The following is a 26,285-nucleotide window of genomic DNA, read 5'->3' as shown; positions in this document are numbered from 1 at the left end:
CTGTGGTTTCACTCATGTCGCATCCAGCCCACAGTTCTCTCAAAGCAACAATAGAACAACTTCTTTCTAATTCCTCAGATCTTCATCTTGTCCTGTTGCATACTGGTCAATGCCCCTAGCAAATGGATTCAGCCCTGCGGAACTGTTGATGGGGAAGAAGTTGAGATCCACTATCCCAACCAGCCATTCCTAACTAGACCCTTGTTGGCCTGAGTTCCCAAGACTACAGAAGAAGGAAGGTCAATATAAATCCTGTTGGAAGAAGGACTCGAACAGGTGCCATAGTCAAATCCAGGAGTTTGCATTTGGTGAGAAATTCTCAGGAAAAGGGGACAGTGTAGGAATGTTCCAGGGCTCCTCGAGTCTGCTTTGTTAGGATGCCAGGGGAAATCATCTGTCCGAACAGGAGACATCTTGTTCTGGAGGTTCACCTGACGATGCAACACCCTGACCGCTACCCCATGACTGAACCTATGAATAACACCCTGCCTGTCCACATAGAACTTCGAGCAGTTTCTCCAGCTCCTTTTCCCTGCAAGGAGATATCCAGCAAGAGAAACACTGCCTCCTGCATTCCTGGAAAATTATATAAAATCTTGAGGGTTCAAGAAAATGACAGGACTAGTAGTCAAATGTCATTAAAAGGGTGTAATAAATCCCATAATAAATAAAGGCTGAAGGTTCAGGCAGCCTACCCTGCTCTTCATATGGCTGTTTATTCTTATTTCATTCTTGTTATATGCTTTAATTAAAACTTTGGATACCAACCTTCCCTTTTCAGAAAGGAGGATGTGGTGTTCGTTGTGAATCTTTAGAGTGGCCACTAGAGGGCCTAGAGGAAGCAGGTAAGAGCAATAAATTTGTTAGTCTCTAAGATGCCACAAGTACTCCTTTTCTTTTTGTGAATACAGACTAACACGGCTGCTACTCTGAAACCTGAACAGGAAATAGTCATTCTTGCATTCACTTCTGCCCTGATATACTGGCAGTCTGTAATCTCTACCGTGGAGATTACTTCCCCCCCTGTGCTGGGGTCAAGACTCATCACTGCTGGTGCCTCCCGCTGGTTGCTCTGGGAATTAGCTCTGACCAGTCATGGAGCACCTTTTGCACATGGTGCCTTGCCATTTGTCTGCTCTGCTGCTTTGGGGACCCACATTGCTCCCCGCTTGGCAGCATCCTCTTCAGGACACCACCCTCCGGCAGTGCCCACTGCTCCGGTTTCACTCCCTTCTGGGGGTGTGGTGTTATCAGCAGTCTTCGATCTACACCAGCTCTAGTGGCCGGCTGCAGCCTCAAAGCCTAGCCCCTTTGTTGCAGCCTATATCAGGCCACGTTCCTTCTCAGCCAAGTGTAGTACAAGGGGTAAGGGGGGGACCGAGGCCCACCCGCTACTCTGGGTCCCGACCCAGGGACCCTTTAGCGGCAGCCTCTCAGCCCTCCTTCTCTCCCCTTTGTAAAACTATTGTCCCTGGGCCGCTTCTTCCCCTTTGGCCCTGTGCACCTGCTCAGCCCTTTGTAGCAAGGCCTGCAGCCTGGGGTTTTCCTTGGCCAGAGCGCCCCAGCTCCTTCTGCCCTTCCCCAGCCCAGCCCAGCCCTGCCCTGCCCTGCCCTGCCCTGCCCTGCCCTGCCCTGCCCAAGGTGCTACCTTTCTGCTCAGGAGCCAGTCCTCCTCCCTTGCCATTCAGGGAGAGACTACCCTACTCCCTAGCTGGGCAGCCTTTATCTAGGACCTTGCCCGGTCCTGATTGGCTGCCCCTTCCCCCACCCTGATTTGCTCTCCCCAGGCCTTCATTGATTGGCTGCTGGTTCGCGCAGCCTTTCTGGCCTGGTTCAGCACTTTTCTCAGGAGGTGGGGCTCAGCCCTCCCCCCCAAGAGGAGGGTGGGTGCAAGAGACCTGAGTGTGACTCTAAAACATGGTCTACATTACAGACTTACTTCGGTATAACTACATTGCTCATGGGTGTTAAAAATCCATGGGTGTGGATGTGGGTCTGGGCTGCTCCCGGGGCAGTGTAATTATACACTGCCCATTACTTAAGTCTTCTGGTAAGACCAAATCTAGGTCATGGATATTAGCTCACATCAGAGGCTTGCTATAATTTTGTGCCACTCAAAATATTTCATGATCCGGAGGCTGTATTTAACACAGATGGCTCTTATCGCTGGATATATACAAGTACCTTAGTTCAATGCACTCTTGGCTAATCTTTAACCAAGCACATTTTAGTGAAGAACTGATATTTCATTATAACAGGAAGCTTTTAGTACCAAAAGGTTAAGTGGTTAATTTAAATATTGCCCATGTATCTTTGCCATGTAAATTTAAAAAAAAAATTGCGCTTCTTGTGGCCAAGTCTGACAGGCAGTGGATAAAAATACTGGTAGGTTACAGGAGTCTGCTGCCATGACATCATTTTACTGGCATTCGGCATGTAGAAATTTTTTTGACATTTCCTCTGTAAACTTTTATCAGCATGGATCCTCATTCAGCCTAATCATAACCTGGTAATAGGTCATCCTACGATGGAATTATTGATTGGCTAGATCTGAAGCATTTGCTTTTAGAAGCACTAAGGGGATTAGGGGAAGTGTTCATGATATTCAGATAGCATCAAAAGCAGCAGCTATAGCTAATGGAGATAGAAGAGGATCAAATTCTCTGCACCCATTTACCCCATCAGAGAGTTTGGCTCAGAAGCCATTGGGATGGGAAAGAGAGTAATCAACCTGCTGAATGCCAGTTAAATGATGTGATGTAAGCAGACTCCCATAACCTGCCATTATATTTAGCCACTGCCTCTCAGCCTTGGTCACAACAATGGCAAATTAATGTTTCTTGGTTTACTCTAAACTTTGAGATCCTTGGATAAGGGTGCTATAAACAAATTATTATTATTTATTATTCAGTTTCCCCTAGTCTCCTATTCTGCTTATTGGGCGGGGGGGGGGAAATGCACCAGACATATTGACTGTGTACTGTTCTGTTTTGATGCTTTGCCAAATGGGGAGCTATTTCATGAACTTGCCTTCCAAGTCTTGCAATATTAGTCTGTTTTGTTTTCATATACTAAAGAAGTAACAGTCTCGCCAATAACCGCAGTGAGGTTGTCCCTCCAGTGACATGCATAGTAAATGATTTGTTCCGTCTGTCAGTGTTTTAGCAATATCAGTATTGATTGTTTAACGGAGTACCAGGCCTACTTATGTCCTTTCATCTTTTAAATGGGGTTCTGATACTTTTCCATTGTATTTTCCATGTGCAATCCTTTATGCTAGTGACTAACGATGGTCCCCTTGCAACTTTACACCTCTGGAAAACAGATGTTACTTATCAGAGCGATAAAATTCCAAGAGAAATGTGGCTTTGATTTAGAGGTGTGAGGGTCGATGGGGAGTTGGAGGGGAAAGGGGTCAAATCGAATTCTTTGGATTATGTTGGATTTCTATTTAAAAGGCTGCATTTGTCTGTAAGCAGAGTATGGACTGGTTTCCTTGCCTTATAATTAATCCTAAAATGTTAATAAATTCAAGTATTTTTTCCTGTTTAAGTATAAAACATTTCTGTTTAATAGGTAAGGTAGAGTGGGGGCTTCTTTAATTTCTTTCCATTTCTTATTTACACCAGTTTAGAATCTTAAGCCTTGATAGAGTGGCCTATGGGAGTCGGTCCAAGCATAACTGAATCTATATTAGGGTAAGAGGATCTCACTTCTCCTTCCCCTCTGAGTTGGACCCACTGGCATACCTGAAGCTCTCTGAGACAGTGACTGTGGCTTATTATATGTTTGCACAGTAGGGCCCAACCTCACTGTGCCTGTGGGTGCTATTGCAATATAAATGTTTAATAATACAAATCCCTATTTCTTTTTTCCCAGAATGCCTCACTACAATTTTAGAAGTAGGGGAGGAGTATCCAATCCATTCTTTCCCTAGAAACACGTTTTTTTTTTCATTTACACCACTGTAAATCAGGAGTAACTCCACTGCAGATAAGGGAGTTACACCAAAAAATGAAGGCAGAACTGGGCCCTAAATCTTTAAAGAATTCCTCAGAAGAACATCCTTCAGAGAGTATCATGAGGAGAAGAACACTTTGTCTTTTACTGTTGGAATGAGTTGAGCTGAACTCTGTGCTGCAAGAATAAACACCAACTGCTCCTGTTTGAAAGACCCTTTTTTTTCTTGTGGCACCTTAGAGACTAACAAATTTATTAGAGCATAAGCTTTCGTGAGCTACAGCTCATGAAAGCTTATGCTCTAATAACTTTGTTAGTCTCTAAGGTGCCACAAGTACTCCTTTTCTTTTTGCGAATACAGACTAACACAGCTGCTACTCTGAAACCTTTTTTTTCTCTCTCTCATTTTAGAAATTCAGGCCCTTACATTCCTTGGAATACAAACTCTGTGTCCTAGTTAATGTCACTTGTATATGGGCTGCGTCCAGCTAGGTCTTGAGTACACTTGCCCATATCCAGCCAAACACTTAAGCATGTGCCCATGAAGCATGTGCTTAAGTCCCATTGACTTCATGTGCTTAAGTGCTTTGCTGGGTCAGAGTGTTCAGGATCTTGCAGGATCCTGTTCCTGGACAGGGATCAGAACCTCCATATTATGAGTTTGTGCAGCGGAAGGATATATAAATGTTTGAGAAATATCCTGGCATTTGTTGAATAAAATATTCAGATTTTATTACATAAGATTTAGCTTCAGCATCACGCCAACTGATCTTGCTCTCTGTTGGAGCTTGTCCTCTGTTTCCCTTCATGTGTCACTTCTGCCTGTTCGATCAGCAGAATCCGGCTTTGTGTGCTGGGTCAGTCTGAGTTTAGTGGACCTCCAAAGTGCATCTTTCATCAAACCTCTTCAGGATGTCGCTAAGGATCAGGCAACTAGGTAAAGCGCTTGAGACCAGAAATGCGGTCAACGATTAGGCTTGGAAAAATACGAGGAGAGCACAAATTGAAATCAAACAGCATGTACAGAAACAGGAACTAAATGAACTGAGAACAATTTACAAGTGATATTTATTAGGAGTGTGCATTTCCTGCAAGTAAACACAGCATCCTCAAGAGGGAAAGAGCTGCATCTAATAGAGATTTTGCAAGCTCCGACTACAGGAAGAAGTGGTGGAAGAGTACACAGTTGTTGATGCCTCTTCTCTGCTCAGTGGTTTAACATCAAGTGGAGCACTTATAAAGCAGTCCATGTGTAACTGCAGTGTGTGGAAAAAGTTAAAATCTGCTGTCTTTGGACTGCTCATCTGTTGAAACCAAAGGCATCAGAAATAAATTAACCAACTATCCAGGCATCGTTCTTGGATATATGAACAAGAGCTGTAGCCTGTGATGCATTTCAGTGCACAGCTGTGCAGTTTCTTGGATAGAGGCCCAGCACCAGACAATTTGGAATGACGGATCACTGGCGGCATGCATTCTCTCCTCGGAAGGTTATCCCTCCGAAGCATAATCATGCACATGTCATGAGCAGCAGCTGTCCTGGCGTGCAGGCAATGATATGTGAGTCTCCCCTCCTGTGATCATGACTCCATATGCCGTGTGGATGCAGACAATTGAAAAGCAAAGCATGAAGCAGGTTTTGGATTGGTTTGATTCTGGTGTCTGAAGTTAGTTTTATCATGGAAAATGCTAAGTGCAAAATTGGTTGGAGAGTTGTTAACGTTTTGGCTATCTCATAACCTGACCCTCTCCTCCTCCTCCACCACCACCCTTCCCCCCCCCCCCCCAGCTAATTGTGAAGTGTTGAGATTCTAAGATGTTGAAAGGCACAATGCTGTGAATACTCAATGTAATGCAGTTTATGGCATTCTATTAAAATGCAAAACTGGAGATATGGTAGATATCTAGTTTACAAACTGTTTACACTCTAAATTGAGAAGCCATGTTATCATCTGCATATATGCTTTTTTCTTACATCTTCTAAGGCAAATACAGTATATTGTTTTTTGGCAATATCCATAAAGTATTACCAAAGCCAAGAAGTTTGCATGTTATGCATTGTTATTTCTCTCAGCTAGTCAAGCTGATGTTCTGGTTGGGCTTGGAAAGCAAATAGGAACAGATATACAGCAATGGGCATCTCAAGGTCCAATCAGACCCTGCATAATTATGTATACTTGAATCATTAGTTAGCTGTATGATCTGGAATAATAAACTGATCCAAATAAATTCAGCAAACCCTAAGCCATAGTTAAATAAGCTTGTTTCTTAAACTACCTATTCCAAAGAGTAAAGACCTCTATTCTCTCATAGAGGGTAGGGAAACTGACTCTATGAAACCACAGGGTTTTTTGTTTTTTTTACAAGAAGGCAATTGAAGAAGGCTCATTGCTTAGTAGAACTGCCATATGCAGTTAGGTTGGCAAGAAGCCCATTGTCCAAACATTTTTTTCAATGTCTTGCATGCATTTCAGTCTTCATAGGTGGTCTGTCTAACAGTCATCTAGTGTAATCCACTTCTGAATGAGGTGCAATTTTTAATCTTGCTGTAAATATAGTGAAACTTGCCTTAAGGAACCACCTCAGTAGGTATTTTAAGCAACTACTTTAAAGTACCCCTGAAGGTTTCCAGTTCCATCTTCTCCAGCCTCTAGTTAAAACATCCGTGTTAGGCAACAGTTTTTGCTGGTCCCTGGAGGTTGCTCACGGTAGTTTCAACTTCATTGCCTTCACTCCCCTGAAATCAAACCTATCTTTTTGTTGTTTAGCTTCCCACCTTCCTCACAGTGTCTTAGCATATGTGGATGATTCATTTATTCTTTGCATTGCATTGCTTGATTACTTTTTTCTGCCTCTATAACCTTGTTTTCATTTTCACAAAAACTTATTTAGACTCTAAGATTGTGGTGAATCCTCTGTAACCTTTCTGTTTGTTGGAGATCTAATTATTATTAGATTGTTTACTTCTAATTCTGAAGTTTAATTCCTTCTGCCATTGGTACAGGTGCAGCAATTAGATGGCATTAAGCTTGTCTCAAGTTAATTAAATAGGCTTGTTATTGCCCTCTTTTATATTTTAGGTGCTGTAAATAATTTTTTTTAAGTGGATTGGATTGAAGTTGATGAATCTTTGGTGTTCTACTGCTTTAGTACTACTGAGAAATTTCTTGCATTGCCAGTATCATGGCTTATTAACCAGTTCAATCCAAACCACCTTCTTCGACTGAGGTTGAAAAAGCCAGAGTTTAAAAAAAAGAAAAAAAAAGGTAGATGGTGCACATGCACACACATGCAAGCTCTGTTTTAGTGTACATTTTGATGTATTTACATGCATCTTGTAGTTGTTCCCATATAAGGGAGCTTGCAGAAGTGGTGTAATCAACTAAGATAAATGAACTTCAGCAAACAGGGTGGGGAAAAAGAGTTCCAAGATTCCCAGGGAAAAACTGGTTATACAAAGTTGTTTGTGAATGTACTGATCTGGTTTCCTTGGCAACAACTGAGATGAAGGTTGAGAACAGCAGTTGCATTAAGGGAGCCAGTTCTGTCTATGACAGCAAGGAAGATATTGGTTAATTCTTAGATTTAGCAAATGAGAGCCCTATTTTGAGAGTGTTTGTGTATAGGAGAGTGAGAGAGTAAACATTCCCCTACGATTTACAGGAAAAAAGTCTCTTCCACATGTAGACCTCTTCTGTGCAAAAGGAAGTGTCAACTGCCTCTGCAACACCATTTTCCTCCATCTTTGGACCTGAAGAGAGCTATCTGAAGATCTCTAGATCCCCACGTGGGGAAATCATGGACCAGGGTGGGGAATCAGGTAGGTAGGCTGTGTTCAGTTCCTGCAGCAGTGAGCTGAGGATCTACAGAGGAGTTAGTGCAGTCTCAGACTACATTAACTTTCAGCTGCTTCGTTCTGTGGTATGGTATATGGGTGAACGTCACTTGCAACTGCTTTTAGTGCATCTTTAAATTTCAAGGAGTCTGGCTAGTTGCAAAACTGCTGCCATTTTCTGGTGCAGCACATTGCAGAGGAAACATGCATCATGCACTCTCCTGGGGAATCTTATTTTTATTTCTTTTTGTTTCTAGAGCTGTGGAATGGATTCAGTGGGCATAAGTATAAATTACTATAGAGTACTTACTCCTTAGTGGAGTGAAACCAGACTCTGGGGTAATATTTCAGTCCTGGTCATGTGTGGAACTCTCAGTAATAGAAATTAATTATGCAGCGTGAGTAGAGACCATTCATCTATGTTCTCCCTTGACATTCGGAACATGTAATGTATTTACTTGATTTAGTGCATGAGGACTGAAGCGTAACAAAGTAAATTTACCTGAGACCCCAAATTTCAGTAGGCGGTTCATTCAATCCTACCTGAAATAACATTTGGTTTAGTAGTTAAACCTTGTTACAATGCATACTTCATTTTATAAAATATATGCCAAAGTATGTTTTCTTTTCAACTCTCTTGTACTTAACCACTGTCAAAAAGACATGTATTTTGGTTCTGTGTTTGCAAGAGGACTGTTCCCTGAGCACTGCAACATTAATCCATTATGGATAGGAAAGGGGCACAAAAGCGTCTACAAATATTTGAGCAGTCAATGACCTTGAGGATGGAAAGGGTGATGCATAATTAGGAGTAGCAGAATGAAATTAAGAAAAGGAAACTCAGGCTGAAAAACCAAAAAAATATTTCTGGGCAGTGAGGTCTATCAGGGAAGAAAAAGTTCCAACAGTTGAGATGTAGAAAATTAGACTGAACAAAGAACAAGAAAATCAACTGTGGGTAAGACTCCTGCACTGGCAGATGACGTGTGTTTTCTGTTTCTAACTTATATTATTGTGGCTGTTTGAAGTCAAGTAAGTATGACGAGCCACATTTAGAGGTAAGTCTAAGTAAGTTTAGAGGGGACATTAACTGATGTAACTTACACCTACTTCCAGTAGCCACTCTAACAATGTCTGAGGAAATCTATGCTGAATATGTAACCCTAAAGAGAGTTGGGAGAAAAGATCCCTTTAACTGCACATTACTTGTTCAGGCAGCTGTTGTTCCTCTCTGCTCGCCAGTCACCTTCTGCCACCTGTCTCTCTTCCGTGACCTGGGCAGGTCAGTCTCTTGAGAATCCACCCAGCTCTTAGTGATTGTCAGCTCTTAATGACTTTCAGGTCTTAGGGTATGTCTACACTTACAGGGTTTTTGTTCTGTAAGTTTCACCAGTGATAGGGAACCAGTGAAAGTAAAGCACTGGTTTGTGTACTCACTCGGTTCCTCAGGCGTCAGAGAGTGTTTACACTTCCAGCATTTCCATCGCCAATGAGAGCAGCGTTGTAGGGAAGCTATCCCACAGTGCAGCTCTCTCAGTAGGTCTTGTGGGAAGGTGGGGGTGAGCAGAAGGTATTTTAGGTCCCAGCTCAGTGCCCTGTACTGCCCCATTACTTCCTTGTTTCTTTCATGGCATTTTTAAAAAAATTCCCTGCTGTCTGGCTGCTTTCCCTGCCATATCTACAAGTAAAGGGAAAGGGAGTTTCAAACTTCCCGGGGCTTACAGGTGGGAGGGGCAGACATCCGTTTACTTGGCATCAGAGCAGCGGAGATGCTGGCCAGAGTGGTCACTTTTGGAACTGTGGGATATCCTTTGGAGGTCAAAAGATGTTTACGCTGGTGGACTGTGTCTTCACTTTCACAACAGCGCAAAAAGAACAGCAGTAAGAGCTATATGCCTCTCTTGAAGGTGGCTTTCTTTTTGTGGTGAAACTTCTGAGTTTCACTGCAAAAAGTCATTAACAAGTGTAGATGGTCCCGCAGTTTTAGGGCAAAAAAGGGACCTTTTTGCGCTTTAAATAAGTGTAGACATAGCCTTAGTGAAGCAGGCTGGGCAGAAATGCTGTCCCAGGAGTGTTTTCGGCTCTAGGGAGTACTTAACATAACAAAAGACTCCTAATGGAGCCTATTTAGCTCTATCTTTGAACAGTGGGAGGAACAGATTAAACCAGATCAGGGACCCTTAGGGAGAGACCACACCTCCTAGCTAGGACACCTGTCTCTACCCCTCTTACTTTCACAGGGTTCTGACATTCGAGCCCCTCGCTTAGCGAGTTCTTTTCAACTGAGGGTGACCCCCTCAATCAGGACCGGCTCAGCACAGTTCTGCTCCCCTTTACTCATACAATAAAGATAACATTAATAACATTACCCCTCATTCAGTACTACAATGATTTGTAACCCAACACCAGCCAAAGTTGATCACTTTGAGCAACACAGCTCCTGTCTGCTGAATACCTTCGCAGAGTAGGTGTGTTCATGTAAATACAGTTTGCTCCTGAAGTCTCTCCCCCTCCCCAGATAGCCAGCAGGGGAGAGTTCTTTCAGATCCTGCTTATATTAATATGCAAAACAAAAGTGATCCACACTAAGCAATTAGAGTTCAGGCCTGCAAGAGACCGAGTGCCTTATAGCATCAGACCATGAGAGAATACCTTGAATTCTGCACTTGAGCAAAATGAAAGGGTTAGGAAATGAAAATTTACAATCTATTATTAGCTGGAGTATCAAGACTCCTTTCATGCAGTGTATGAAATCCTGCCACTTCAGCCTTTTTAAAATTGTATTGAATAGTCTTCAGTCAGAATCCTTACTCCCCTAATCAGGAAGGCCAACTGCCAACAAATCGTACGGCCAAGCTAGTTCACATTTCCTACCCTTAGCACTAGGGAAAAGCCCCTAGGAGAGGGTGGAGAAGTTTTTTGCACAGTCCCAGATAAGTTTACTTTTATCCAGACAATTCACCAGCTTTCTGAAAGAGGGTGGAGCGGAGAGCAACCAGGCCCCCATTGACTCATACTGTCCAAAAGACAAGGCTGTGAAGTCTGTTCCACACTGTAACAATTTTTTTTTTGCATGGGAGGGTTCCCCCCCCTTTAGAAAAGACATATTTTAGAGGAAAGAAAGCAGACAGAATCTACAACAATAATAGAATCAGCTGCTGTCAACTCTGAGGGGTTTTCTTATCGATGAGGGTGCAAGCACTTTCAGATTGAGGGCTGGTTTACAGTTCAAAAAACTGTACTGTGATCAAAGCCTGACACAAGTGTTCTGGTATGACCATTACCACAGCAAAAGCAATATGGACAAGATTACTGGTTGAAAAATATAATCCATGGGCTTTAGGAAATTAAAGTAAAACAAAACCAAAGAACATCATTTTTTGTTAAAATTCTGCAGAAGAGTTTAGAGGTGAGATTCTGTGCTGAGCTTCAATTAGGTGCTTTAAGCCATTTTTTTTTTCTATCCTGCACTCCTGGAGGCTAGAGTAGCCACAGGCATGGGCTGTGTAAGGACATGACTTCACTGCCCTTGAAGGTATAATTGTAATGGAGCTAGCACCGGTAACAACAATAGTGAAGCTATGGTGACAAAGGCTTATATTTGGCCTATCAGCCAGAATACAAGCCCTCTGAGGACCCTGGGTATGTGCTTAAATTACCAGTCGGTGCTGAAACCTGTGCCACCACATCTTCTCTACTAATTTTAAGCTAGCATGGGTATGCCTGCCTACCACTGCTACGTCATACCTTCACATGGTGGTGAAGTCATATCCTAAAGTTAGCCTTTCCTGGGCTGCCCTATGGGCTACAGTGCTGGCTGAAAGCTCTGAAGTGCTGTGTTCTGCATCCCCTGCCCCCATCACAGCCCCACCATACTCCCTGCACCCAGCCTTGGGAAGAGGTACACAGAAGGCTGCGTGTCTTCCACCATGGCTGTTCAGGGAATCCTTGCAATGCTCCCTGGAAAATGGCTTTTAAAGTCTTTTTGTGGTTCCATCCCATTTATATGACATAAAGGGACCAAAGCAGGGGTAAAGACCTCACCCTGGATTTTCATCACAAAAACAAGCCATTTTCAGTTGTGGAAAATCAAAAGTTGTTTTTTGATTAAGTCCTCCCAAATAGCAATGAAAACTAATTGTTTTCTTGCAAAAACTTCCATTTTTGTCAAAATAGCCATGATTATTCATAAAAAATAACTTCATTTGGCCATGTTGGACAACTTTATTTTATTGCTCAGAGACTCTCTCTAGCCATGAAAGACATTCCTAGAACACAGTCTGGAATGGAGAAATAGTTACATGTTGTTACGGTGTGACTGCATGTGCTTGGTAGGAGGTGTGTGTGTGCATGCACACACATACCTCTTCATGCTTTTCTTTATTCCCCTTTTTTCCTTCCTTGTGCATCTCTCTCCTCTTCATTTTTTCTTCTCCTGTGGAGTGAGACATCCCCCCCTTCATGCTTCATTAGTGCCATTTTTCTTCCTTCCACCTTACTCAATTTTTGTACTTTATTTCCTGCACTGACTTGGTGCTCCCACCTTCCATCTTGCTCTGTCAGCCCTGCCCATGGATACTCGAGGGCCTGGTTCAGACATCCATCCTCATGCAGACCTGGGGGGCCTCACAAAGGGGATCTTAATAGTATTTAACATTTAAAAAGGATATTTAAAATATGAAGACCAAGCAAATTATTCATGGCTTTTTTTAAAATAACTCCAGTGATTAGTGCATAAATGGCAGTGGTAGCAGACGGAAATTTTTGCTCTGTCTTTATAAAGCACTAGTAACTCAGACTGAAATGTCAAATTCTTGGAAACAATATAGATGAGGTAAAATACAGGAAATTCTTGCAGTGGCATTGAAATTTAGTCATATTAGACTTTTACAAAAGATGAATTAATGAGCCTATGGTGATGTGTGTGCCTGTGCACAGTGTTCACGTATTTTGAAACACTGTTAATGGATCCATTTAATATAATGGACCTAAATGGGGAAGACATTTCAGTCATTTACTTATGGACAGCAAATGCTCTTCCCAGACTGTAGTTATGGGTTTGGAAATTCATTTTTTTTTCAGTTACGATACTCAAACAAAAGTTTGTCCATCATTTGGAAGGTACACACAGGCTTATCTAATATTTAACACCTGTTTATGAGCTAGCACAGCCACCAAAGCAGACGGAAGGACCCTGAATAAATATTAACAGAATAATTAGAAGGGTACTGCAGTTAGAAGTAAAGCTACTACTGACAATCTTTCCAAATCCCAAGGAATGATTTAAACCTAGAGTCACAAAGGTATTTAAGTGCCTATAAATATCACAGGAACACATTGCGATCACAAATCTTGAGTTAGGCATCTAAGCTCCCTCGATGATGAAGGGGTAATTCACAAAAGCCAGCACACCACTGTGAGGGGTGTGCACTAAGCCTCACCCCTGTCAGGGAAATAGGTGCCTAACTCCGAAGCTTTACAACTGAGATCTGTGCCTAAAGTGGATTTTTCCACACACAGCAGTGGGAGAGGGAAGACCTCCCTTATAACTTTTAGTCCCATGCTCAGGGTACTCAGCTGCTGTTTCCTTCACAGAGAGATGCTGAATGCAGGTTCATTTGAACAAGTGGAACTTTATTAAACCCTCCAGACAGCTCTAAGCTAATTTCTTCCAGCCTAACTCCTTGAATTTCTATTGTCCAGTCAAAAATAGTCCCTCCAGGAGACAAGGGACCGCTGACTGCAGTTCTACTGTCAAGATACACCTGGTTCAAGCCCCTTCTCTTGGGATTTGAACTGGGATCTGCCACAGCAGAGTTGAGTGCCCTAACCCGTGAGCTGTGGGCTAGTCTGTTGTGGGTGGCCTCAATTTCTTCTGTTGAAGCTGTCCTATTGGGGATAAAGTGTTATCACAACAGGGGGGCTCAATCATGGCTCTTTCACATCCTGGGTGGGTGCAGTAACCATTAGGCAACAGTCATTTTTGTGTGCGCACTCAGCCAGTGACTCTTATTTATCCACAGTGGAACAACTTCAACAGGAGAGACTGAAGGAGCCTCACAGCTAAGAGATGGCAAATCCCCATTTAAATCCTCTCTCCTCACAGGTAGGCAGGACTTGAAGCTGGGGTCTCTTCCAATGTGAATACCCTAACCACTGGACTAAAAGTCAGGTGTGTCCTCCCTCCCCTCACCATTTTATGTAAGCGTGCCTATAGAACCTGATGCAGTAGGTGAGTTTGAACACACTTACCAGCTACGGCCCCACAAGCAAGTTTGATAGAGGAATGCCTATCATCCCCCAGTTCATGTATCACTCTGGGGCTGAGGCAACCGGACACTGAGCATGGAGTTGCAGTGAGCATGTGCAGATGTGGGACCATAGGTGCCTAGGGAATGTCTAGTACAATAATATAGGTGCCAAGAGAGCTTAGGCACCTACAAAGTCTGGAGGCTGCTGAGCGGGGAGGTTTGAATCGTAGTCAGGCCTGATTTGGGGATTTAGGCTCGTAACTTGTATTTCTCAAAATATAGCCAAGTGATCTTGACTACGCTTGTGGTTCAATATTAAAAAAGTTCAAGAGACTAAATAACCAAGCTCCACTCACTTATTGTCTAAAGACATGCAGTTCACTGTTCACAGGTGTGCTCCCATATCATGCATGTGAGACTACATAAATACAGTTAGAGAGTATGCTGTGTCACCCGAGACTAAATTTAACCAACCAGCTTTTTGTCTTGTTCTTCTGGCACCATGGTGTACCTTTCCTTTGCTGTTTTGGATACTGTATTCCAAACCAATTGCCCATGCAGATACCTCCATACTTGGACCAGGACAAACCACAACTGTATATTGCTTTTAACAGGTTTCCTGTTTTCCAGTCCAAAGCTGACTTTAGCTTTGCGAAGTGTTGTGGGATACTTGGCATAGGTGAATAGAATTACAGGAAGAACATGATATATGTCAGATAGCCTAACTACACAGAATTCATATTTAATATCATGTGGACAGTATAACACTTAGTAATGTGGTGTGTGTGTGTGTGTATATAAAATGTGTTGGTGAATAGTAGCCAGTTAGGGGCTTAAGTCCTTTTGTGAATCTAGCCCAGTGTAGTATTTCTATTAGCAGAATAGGATTACGTGCTGTTTTACACATGAGTACATAAACAGGTAAAAGGCACCCGGGTATGAAGGGCAGGGAAGGCACAACTGTGGGATGAGACAGGGAATAAGAAATAAATCTGGGGAGATAACTTCCTCTCTCCTTTGTAATCACATGTCTTCTGGACATTCCAGGGGCTTATTTTTCTTGTTTCCGTTTGTCATTTATTTTCTCCATAGGCATTTCTATGGTGCTTATTACCACAGAAGGAGTATGTGGCCTCTCTAGCATTTCTAATCCTACCAACAGTCAGACAATGGAGTAGGCAGGGGAGTTTAGTGGTGAATATTAACCCACACAGTGTTTTCAGGAAGGATTTGAAGAAGTACACTAGACCTTCCATTTGATAAATAGAGATAGTGGAGCAGACTACAGAAACTTTGAAATAAGACCTGACAATGAAAACCTGAAAAATCTTTCAAACATCCAGAAACTTCAGTCATTTGTTTTCTCTGTCCAGGTAATGTGAGGGTCTAAGTGTATCTAATAAATAAAACTGATATTACATCTATTGGTGGTCTTACTAGAAAGTATAATTATTTTATCAAACACTGGAAGCATGTGCTGTTAGGACATCTGACTATCTTTACATATAAGGATTAAAGGAATTTAATCATCATCATTGCATGTATCCCATGGTCCTTGAACAGATGCAGAGAGTGACTTGTGATTCACCTTCCTATTTTCTCTAGGTCAGAGATTCACCAAACAAATGTCCTTGAAGATGGACTCAGCTCCAACTCCAATAAACCCTGAAGTTACTTGCTCTTTCCTAAATATTAGCTTTTGTTCAGCCCTCCTGATATCTGAAAAATATTTCCTCAAAGACAGATCTCTATTTTAACCATTGATCTACCACAGCCATCTGCAGACATTTCTCCATAGCCTTTTTCTGGCAGGCAAGATGAAAAAATGGCAACAATCAAAGCGTTAACAGGAAGACTTTTTAGCTCTTCTTCCTCCCACTTCATGTTTGTCAGGGATGGCATGCAACGACACTTCCATAGACAGTGATGTTGCTCTCAATCAGAGTACCCCATCCATAGGCTCCAGTTACATAGCTCTGCCTGCCCCATTCAAGATATTGTTGGTAATAATAATGGTATTCATGATTGCTGTTGGATTTTTTGGAAATGCCATTGTCTGCCTCATTGTCTACCAGAAGGCAGCCATGCGTTCAGCTATCAACCTACTGTTAGCAACTTTGGCCTTTTCTGACATCATGATGTCTTTGCTCTGCATGCCTTTCACTGCAGTTACAATTATTACAGTGAACTGGAACTTCGGAGCTCACTTCTGTCGGATATCAGCTATGCTTTATTGGTTATTTGTCTTGGAAGGAGTCTCTATACTCTTGATCATTAGTGTGGACCGTTTCTTAATTATCGTTCAGCGGCAAGACAAGCTGAACCCTCACCGTGCCAAAGTCATCATCGCCATGTCCTGGGCACTGTCCTTTTGCATTTCCTTTCCTTCAGTGATTGGATGGACATTTGTGGAAGTACCAGCCCGGGCTCCCCAGTGTGTTCTGGGGTACACTGAATTTCCTGCTGACCGAGCTTATGCCGTGATGCTAGTTGTGGCAGTTTTCTTCATCCCTTTCAGTGTCATGCTGTATTCTTACCTTTGCATTCTAAATACGGTGCGGCGCAATGCCCTTAGGATCCACAACCATGCTGAGAGCCTTTGCTTGAGCCAGGTGAGCAAACTAAGCCTCATGGGATTACAGAAGCCTCAGCAGATGAATGTGGACATGAGCTTCAAAACCAGAGCCTTCACTACAATTCTCATTCTGTTCATTGGCTTTTCACTCTGCTGGCTTCCACACACTGTGTTCAGCTTGCTCTCTGTGTTTAGCAGACAGTTCTACTACAGCCCTTCTTTCTACATCACCAGCACCTACATCTTGTGGCTGAGTTACCTCAAGTCAGTGTTTAACCCTGTCGTCTACTGTTGGAGAATCAAGAAATTCCGTGAGGCCTGCATGGAGTTCATGCCTAAAACATTCAAGATCCTTCCTAAAGTGCCTGGACGAACAAAGAGGAGAATCCAGCCAAGTACAATATACATCTGTAGTGAGACCCAGTCAGCTGTTTAGGAAGAAGCTGTGGGCCAGTGAGGGAAAAGTTATGAAAGGACTGGTTAAAGTGGCAATAGTTCATTTCTACTATTTACTTTCTGCAGTTGTCACAAATCTTTAAAAGGATGCTGTGCTCCATTGTTGTGTGTGTTAAGATTGTATTTCTAACTTCCCCAAGCTTACAAATAACTCATTAGTATTGCTTCAGTTAAAACCACTTGGGGCAATAATGTTGCAATACTTGGTGCCATGTAAAAATGTCACTTGTGACCAAAAATATAGTCTGTCTAACTGTATTGTTAACAGCTGAAAGCCTGTATCCTCCTTTTTTTTTAAAAAATATGACTTATTTTCATCACCCAGTTCAAGTGGGGGGAAAAATACAAAAAAAATAAAAATGTAGGAGAGTCTAAGTCTGGAGTACCAAGCTCTGGAAGAAAAAAAAAGTTTTTAATTCTGCTCGTTGCCAAATCACTGCAGAATTAGAATCCTCATCATCCTGTGAATCTTCCTGTGCAATGAGACACTGAGATGGTAACCATTGTTTTGTACAGTGGTGTAATTGAAATGTCAGATTGAGTCTGTTCATCTTGGGTTGTCTTAAGTGTTCACAAATACACACACCAATACCTCTAGAAGCTGGTACTACATGAGGTGCATATGGCCACTAATACATTTTTATATTGTGACAATGACTAACAGTTGTGTAGCTCTTCATTTTTTAAAATAGCCATAGCTGTCATGTCCTGTGCAGCTCCCCAAGCGAGATTTTTCATGAAGGAGCTTTATCTGACTGTGCTTGTCTTCTGTTACCTAATTCGTTCATTGACACTTGTATATACGCTTTCCATCAAAGAATCTTAATATAACACATACCTGTGAGATGGCTCTTACCTCCATTTTACAGATGAGAAACTGAGGCACATAAAGGAGGTCTCAGGGGACACGCCACTCTATTGCAGATCAGAAATAGAGTGCTGAAGTCCTGGCTTCCAATCTCATGCATTGATCTGTAGGTTATCCTTCTTTTATTTCTATCTTCAGCATTCTCTCCTCTCTTGGTTACATATGCTCATTTCCTTTTGTGTTCATCACTCTTGTTCGACCTAGTTCTTTCTCCGCCTGCAGAGGCCTTTGTTTTCCAGTTCTACCTTCCCAACATTTTCCTTGTCACTGCCCTCTGGTCCTGTCCTACTTCCCCAGTTTGTCAAGCTGTATCCTGTATCTCACCCCAGGAGTGGTCCCTCCACACATGCCATGCGTGTTATCTCTCCGAGATCCTGTCCCTTGTGTAGGGAATGTGGTGGTGGTACATATGCCTCTTGGCCCTAAACAGCAACAAGAGGTAGATGCTCAAGAGAACCCATATGAAGCATCCAGTGCTGGTTAGCTTTTCCTTCGTGCTGCCTGCTGCAATATGCTGCTCTGAGGGATCGAGAGAGCAGTGAGAAAAAGGAAAAAAGTCTGGACTCCCTCACAATAGGAGGAGGAACAGCAAGGGAAACCTTATTTAGTCCACATGACCCTGTTTATGCATATCAGCTGTTATGTATGACAGTAACAGCTGGGGCAGATGCATGATTGTCATGCCAGCAGTGGCCTTTAAATTGCTTAGACTTGGTGCACTCAAGTTAGTTTGCAGTAACCTGTTTTGTTAAAGATTCAAATGCACAAACTAAACTGCTCTAAAGCAGTCCCATTCAATGCTACCAGTCCATGCAGTCAGACCAGCATTGTCTCATGAACAAAAGCTGCTGAGAGAGCAAACAGGCTGTATGGAAAACTGCCTAGTATTCCTGTTTCTTACAACCTAAAGCCAGCTCCCCCATGTTAGGTACATAACTAGGATTGGCAGATATTTTTTTAAAAATCCCATTTTCCTCACAGGGAGTTGTTCTGCCATCATCTTTTCCCCCCCCACAAAAGAACAATTTAAGACTTGGTACAATAATTCAAGAAAACATCTGACATTGAGGGATCTATTGATCAATGATCAAACTTCAGTGGAAAACTAAAGAATGGAAAACCTTGTGGTACAACCTTAGTTATAGAAAGACTATAAAGTTACTACTAACTAAAATCGGTGGGAGTCAGGCCAACCACAGGGTCTCTCAGCTCTAGTACAGAGGTGCCCCTTCCTGTATCCCCTCTCGCGGGGAAGGTTGCATCAGTACTGAGAAACAATTAGATAGTTACAATAAAGTAGCTGCGATGTCTAATTTCAGGGAGGCTGTACAGTTAAAAAAAAAATTCAATTACCATCCCGTTAGAGTGGAGGATATGTTTAAAATCTATATCTAATTAAAACTACAGTTTTGAAGAAAAGTAGAGTACTCCAAATTATCTGAACATCATTCTAACATAGGGGTTAATGTTAAAGTATAATAGCTGATGGCCTGGAAAGCAAAAAATATGATTAACCTCACACTTTTTGCTAGATAGCACAGCCAAAGCTACTCTATAGTTGGATGCAAATGCAATACCCAAAATTTGCATGGCCAGACCAGTTCCAGCTGTCAAAAACAAGTTAAGGACAAATGCTAAGGTCTTTTGGAGCCAGTGGCCTTTTCCAAATGCACATCATATAAGTAGCAAGCAATGATATGAAATAACAATCACATTGATCCTGTCAGCACACTGAACTGCAATGCTGATCTATAATGATGTGATTGAGCAAACTGTAGATTGATAGCATCTATGAATTTGGCTCACAGGACAAGCTATTAAAGGTGACATCCACAGCTTTGAGGACATTTGGCTGACTGATTTGAAAATGCTGAGGCATGCATGTACATAATGCAACTGCAGTTGCAGTTTCTTCCTGAAAAGTTACACTTTCTATGGTTAGGAAGACAGAGCTACTTTCATGTGTCTGTAATATCCCTCCTCCCTAGGTCTGTGGGGATAGACATAGGACTTTCAACATCAAAGCAATTGTGCCACCATTTGAGCTAAAGCAGTGACTAGCAGATGCCTGCTCTCTCATGACCATCAAGATAGGGATATGTTACAGCTAATGTCATCCTAAAGACAATCTTTTTAAAGGGATGCATTGTGATGAGGTTTCAGAGTAGCAGCCCTGTTAGTCTCTATCCGCTGTTCCTCAGACGTTCTTGTCAACTGCTGGAAATGGCCCACCTTGATTATCACTACAAAAGGTTCCCCCCCCCCACCCCTGCTCTCCTGCTGGTAATAGCTCACCTTACCTGATCACTCTCGTTACAGTGTGTATGATAACACCCATTGTTTCATGTTCTCTGTGTATATAACTCTCCCCACTGTATTTTCCACTGAATGCATCCAATGAAGTGAGCTGTAGCTCACAAAAGCTTATGCTCAAATAAATTTGTTAGTCTCTAAGTTGCCACAAGTACTCTTTTTCTTATTGTGATGAGTGGCGTTTTTAGCAACCAGCTAGGTATCCAAGCCGCTGCAAATAATTGGGATGGACTATCAATTATTCTGCTTATTGCATTTAGCAGGCCTTTGCAGGAACTTAGCTTAACTAAGGCAAAGCTGAGAGGGAGGAGGCAGCAATCACATGGAATGTGCCTGAGTCTATGTCCTCTCTGATGCATCTGAAGAAGTGCTTTTTTTACCCATTAAAGCTTATGCCCAAATAAACCTGTTAGTCTTTAAGTTGCCACCAGACTCCTTATTGTTTTTGTGGCTACAGAATAAGACGGCTACCCCCTGATACTATGTCCTCTCTGATATGCTGGGGTAAGCATCTATGAAAAACAGGAAGGCTATCTATATTTGACTTCTGAGGGAGTGGGGGAATGGGATGGGACAGATGGACATGAGACTGCAGACTCTGCAAAAACACATCTGTAAAACTAATGGCTTAAAAAATGCTTGCTTAATGGTTTTTTCTTTGATTGACATGTTGTTGGTGTAATTGTAGCCGTTACTAACATAAGTGGGGTAGACAGGTCTGAGGAATTTGGATTTGACCTTCTGGACATCTCTTGGAATCCCAGTGACAGGCGGATAGCTGGCCACTTGGACCTTGTCATTTGTCCACTTGTGACCCCTCTAGGCCGTAGGTATTTAGTGTTTGCGGGTGCTGTATAACTAAGACTGTGAGTTTGTCACGGAAGTCATGGATTTTGTGACTTTCTAGATCCTCTGTGACTTCTGCAGTGACTGGTGCAGCTGGCCCCACTGAGCAATGTCGGGCCACTGTGCCCTCCCCACACAGCAACAGCAGGAGTTTGGGTGTGGGAGGGGCCTCGGAGCTGGGGTTGGGGTGTGGTGGGGGGTAAGGGCTCTGGGCGATGCTTACCTCGGGGGGAGGGGAGGGCTCCCTAGAAGCAGTGACATCCCTCAGCTCCTAGGCGGAGATGTGGCCAGGCTGATCTCTGTGCTACCTCTGCCTGCAGGCACCACCCACGCAACTCACATTGGCCATGGTTCCCAGCCAATGGGAGCTGTGGAGTTGGTGCTCGGGGCAGAGATAGCACACACAGCTGGCTGGTCATGCCTCCACCTAGGAACTGAGAGATGTCGCCACTTCCTGGGAGGCACAGAGCCAGGTAGGGAACCTGCCAATCCTGGCGACTCCCCTCCCCCCAGCACCAGTAGGGGTCCTGGGGCGCCCCCTTCCCCCCCTCCACTGCCCCAAGGACCCTTGGGCCACCCTCCCCAGGACCTGCGGCATCCCCAGGCTGCCCTCCCCATCCCAAGATTTAGTCAGGGGTATATAGTACAATCATGGACAGGTCATGGGCCATGAATTTTTGTTTCCTGTCCATGACTTTTACTAAAAACCCCTGTGACTAAAACGTAGCCTTATGTATAACCTGTTGTGTTTGTATGTGCTTGAGACTAAATAAAGCAAAGACTTTGAGTAAAGGCATTCTGTTGAGAGTGCTGGAGACTAATAAAGTGAAGGCTTTAAGTAAAAGCACTCGATTTTGTGTGATTTATGCCAGCCATATAGCAGAGGGAGGTGCTGCATCTCCCTCGGTTTATTTCCTGCTGCTGCCTTGCAGAGAGTAAAGTTACTGAGTGCTTTGTGTTTAGAGAGCCCCGGGTAACAGATTTTGAGGCCACAGCGAGGACGGCTGAGAGGAAGGAGACGCTTGGCATAAACAGTTTGTTTTGTTACAGTAGAAATTAGAGGACCGCAAAACAAGGTCGCTCCCTACACTTCCTGTGTTGTAGCTTGCATGTCAATTGACCGGGCTCAGGTCGGTGACCTGGTTGAGTGAGAACTTATGCCCAAAGAAAAGGGAACTTCTGGAAAGATGGAGACACTTGGCGTGGTGTTGGGTAGCAGCTTGACTGATTTTGTACAGGAACATGGTAATGGTTTTTGGAAACTCAGTCTTTACCCACCCTGGAGCTCTGTAAGCAATGGGAAAGCTGGGTCCGGGTGGGAATGTGGATGGCAGCAACAGTATTAGACAAAGAGAGATTGGGTTGAAGGAGAGGGTGCAAGAGTTAGAAAAAGTGAAAGCCAGCGTGAAAGCCGAATCAGATCCCCTCAGAGCGACCACGTTGCCTCAGACAGCACAGCAGCAAGCCTGCGACTGAGAGAGAGAGAGAGTGAGGGGTTGCAGCAGGAAGTATTTGAGTTGCAGAAGCAGACTGATAGCAGCAAGGTGAAAGTTTTACTGAACAATCCCAGGATAAGACCCAGGCAGATCAGGGGGAAGGTAAGAGTCACTGTTGTGCTCTCAGAGCCATGTAGGGAGACCAGAAGGGATTAGCAGCTGCGATTAGAGGAAGTCCTAGTCTGGGAAGGGTCAATGGGTTAGAGGAAGACCCTGACTTGTATCTTTCTTATGATGATGAGAGGGATGGTCCCATGAAGTTCCTTTTCCCTTGGGCCCTACTGGGTAGTCCCTGTATAGTCCCTTGCGTGAAACACTGGCAGAGTTGCAGATGCCCCCACCCATAGCCTCCATAATAAACACCATAATAAGGAAAATTGGTCCCCAAGGGAGTAACCAAGGAAGGGAAGATGATAGAGGTCAGGCCCTTCTCCCTTGACCAGGCTAGGGAAGCAGGGAAATAAGTTGGCCCGTTAAACCAGAGTACAGCTTTGGATGGCTGACTAGGGTAGCTGGCATCCCTGGTCTCAATCTGGCGGCTGGGGTGACTTTGATCAGGGAATACATGACCCCAGAGGATTTTGCAGGGCTCCCTTATACTATCCCTGACATCGAGAGGAGAGTGGGCTTTTCACCTGCTCTTATATGCCTGGAGGATTGGCAACCCTAGAAGGTGCCCAAAGGCATATTAATTTGCAAGAGCAGGTGACAACCCCCACTCTCCTCTCGATGCTAGGATAGGGACAGGGGTATGGATTCCCAGATTCTTGGACCCACAGAGCCCCACTTTTCTTTATTTTCTTAGATTTGTTGTTGCTGGCTGTACTTTGTTTTTGGCTTAGGTTTTCCTTCCTAAGTCATTCTTCACACACACCCTTCTCTCCCCCCTCTCCCCACCCTCCGTTGCTTCTTTTCCACACACACACACACACACACACACACACACACACCTGTTTCTTTGTGTGTGTGTTTTGTTTTAAAAGTTAAAAGAAATAGTAAATTAACAAAAGAAGGATCAGGTCCAAGATTATTGTTTATTATCGGGCCAAAATCAGGAGGTTCATGGTGTATGTGAAATTTGAAGGGGTGGTGTGTGTACAGAATTTTTTGTTAGATACAGGTGCCACTTCTTCCTTGATGAGTACCCAGAATAAGAAACTGATTGAACCTGCAGCTGGAGTTAAGACCTGACAGGGATTTAATGATGCAGAAAGCATTGTCCCCTGTTGTAGGAAAATTCCATATAGCATGGGGAAATAAGGAAAATAAAAGGGCAATTTGGCTTAATGGATTTGGGAAGGGATCCTGGTAATTGATGTCTTGAGGGAACTAAGAGTGCTGATTGATTTCGCTAATAGGGTTCTGTGGGAACTGCCTCCTGGCATATACTGGGAACCAGTGGAAATGTCAGCAAGTTGCTGGATAGCAGCCCTTAAGGCATCTGACAAACTGGAGTAGCCCAAATGGTGCAGAAACCCCCCGGGAGGTACAGGCCAAAAATAAAATACAATGTGTTAAAATTGATGCAGAAATCCTAGTCTCAGGCCCCAATCTCCCTGCCCCAGAAGCAGTATAGGTGTCCCAAGGAGGTAGAAGCCAACCTGAAATAAACAATTGATGGTCTGTGGAACCAAGGAGTTTTAGTGGAACAGTCAAGTCTTAATAATGCTGCTTTATGGTTTGTCCTTAAGAGAGATGGCAAGGCTTGGAGGCTTGTGGTAGATTTCCGTCCCCTTAACCGGGTGACGTTGCCAATGGCTCCCGTAGTGGCCAAGTATAAGGAGGAAAAGGCCTCCATTGTAAGAGGTGCCCAGAGTTTTTTTGTTTTTGATGTAGCCATTTTTTTTTTTGTTGTTGCTATTTCTTTATATTGGAACAGCTACTATAAGTTTGCATTCACCTTTTGGGGAAGCAGTTGTGTTTTGCCAGAGTTCCCATGGGCTGGAACACTGCCCCTAATTAGTATATGTCATGCCCATGTAGTCAAGATGTGGGATGGGATGCCTGAAAGAGAGTGTAATTTCTTATGTGGATGAGATCCTGATCTGTACTTAAACCAGGGAAGAGCATCTGGTGTTACAAAAGATTCAGGAAACTGGGTTAAAGTTTAGCCCAAAGAAAGCCCCGTTATGTTCCCAGCAGATAAATTATTTTGGGGCACCCCCATGATCAACAGAAGGTTGAGCTGATATTTAAACTACGAAGTCCCATGGATGTTACTGCTTTTAGATCCTTTCAGGGAATGGTTAATTTTTCCAAGATTTTATTGAGGGGTTTTCAGAAAAGTCAGCCCGGCTGCATGAACTGTTAAAGGAGGGAACAGAGTTGGACTGGGACTCTCAGCAACAGGAAGCCAGGGTCCAATTAAAGTAAGCCTAAGCCCCTGCCCTTGCATATCTAAGAATGAGAAAGTCATTTGTGCTGCAATTGGCAACTACAGACAGGAGTATGCGGGCTGTGCTGAGTCAGAACCATGGCGTGGGCCTCTGACCCATGGCTTATGCCCCCAAGATTCTGAGGTAGAGATGGAATTCGCTCCTGTGAAAAGGTGGTTTCGACATGAGTTTGGGCTTTGCAGCATTGAGAATAGCTGGTGAAATTGTCCCATGTTATTGAAAACTGCCCAGTCCCCCATTAAATATGTACTCACTGGCAAAATTAACTGTCATATGCCAACCCCCGCAAGCCCTAAGCAAATCAGGGCTAATGAATTTGCTGAGCCTCAATTGGGTGCTCAAAGCACAGTTAAAAAGTTCAAGAGGCCTCTCCTGGGAAAAAAGGGGATGGAGGGGGGGGGAGAGAGACAAACTCAAACCCACATGGATCTAAGTAGAATATAAATTTAGCTGAAATGTCTAACAGTACCTCCCACGATATAGTGAGGAGCAAGGTTTGTTTTGCTTTGTGTTTTAGATTAGTAACCATGTAAATGCTGGAAGTCCTTGGAGACGATGCACTCCTGTGTGCTGTTTTTGCTGGCTTGGGTGTCGTGATCCTGCTCCTCTGATGGTGTGAGTTTGGAACTTGTTGTTCGAGGCATGGGGAAACTTCCAGGGATGACAGTGGTATACAAAGCAAATGACGCAGTGAAAATTAAGATCAACCCTGCTGACCAGAAAAGTTTAGAGCAATACTGCCGTTGCCTCCTGGAAGTGTATAAATGTCCATGGGACAAAAGTGACTCCTCCATCGACCCACCTCCAGATGCTGCAGTGGCCATCTGCTGCGGGAAGGGGGAAAAAAAGTAACATCAATATGGATGGGTGACAAATGCTAGTTTTATTTTTACTTCTTTTCCCATCTGTAAACACCCTTGTGTTCATTTATGGACTGACACCCCTAATCGGACAGCACCAGGGAAAAAAATCAATTCACTTTAGGCTCAATAATCCCTTTCACCGCCAAACATTGGGCAGGAAAGTCTAGGGAAGGCAAGCCTACAGCTAGTGCAGAAGGGGAATGGAAGGTTATCTTGTTCTGTGTTTTGGAGGGCTTAGGTTCTCAGTACTGCAAACTCAGCACTGAGTTTTAATAAGATCATTTGCTGGGGCTCAGCTGAGAGCCCTGAGCTTTCATTGGATCACAGCTCTGGTGCACCCAGGACTCTTTATGGGGATGACTGAAGGACCCCTTTTTAAAGGAAATAGCAGTCAGTCCTTCAGAAAGCTGCAGCTGAGGAAAAAAA

At 43.5% G+C, this 26,285-nt stretch overlaps 1 protein-coding gene across 4 annotated transcripts in view; it reads left to right on the top strand.

The window, feature by feature from the left end:
• The window catches only part of GPR45 (G protein-coupled receptor 45), a 32,787-nt gene extending 12,583 nt beyond the window's left edge, over positions 1 to 20,204 (top strand). Inside the window, exons 1-3 of one of the 4 annotated variants that reach the window (XM_038369329.2) lie at positions 7,503 to 7,780; positions 13,819 to 13,901; positions 15,652 to 20,204. In XM_038369329.2, the coding sequence (XP_038225257.1) occupies positions 15,942 to 17,057 (1,116 nt within the window). In that variant the 5' untranslated portion in view covers positions 7,503 to 7,780; positions 13,819 to 13,901; positions 15,652 to 15,941 and the 3' untranslated portion in view covers positions 17,058 to 20,204. Of the gene's footprint in view, positions 1 to 3,879; positions 4,144 to 7,502; positions 7,781 to 13,818; positions 13,902 to 15,651 lie in introns of those variants that run through there. The other 3 variants (XM_043512321.1, XR_006280537.1, XM_038369364.2) reach the window with 3 other exon arrangements.
• The last annotated feature ends 6,081 nt before the right edge of the window (positions 20,205 to 26,285 follow it).

The sequence above is a fragment of the Dermochelys coriacea genome, chromosome 1 (genome assembly GCF_009764565.3).
Source record: "Dermochelys coriacea isolate rDerCor1 chromosome 1, rDerCor1.pri.v4, whole genome shotgun sequence".
In the NCBI taxonomy this organism is placed as follows: Eukaryota; Metazoa; Chordata; order Testudines; family Dermochelyidae; genus Dermochelys; species Dermochelys coriacea.
The sequence above is the reverse complement of the archived record's forward strand: the minus strand, read 5'-3'. Positions and strand labels throughout refer to the sequence as shown.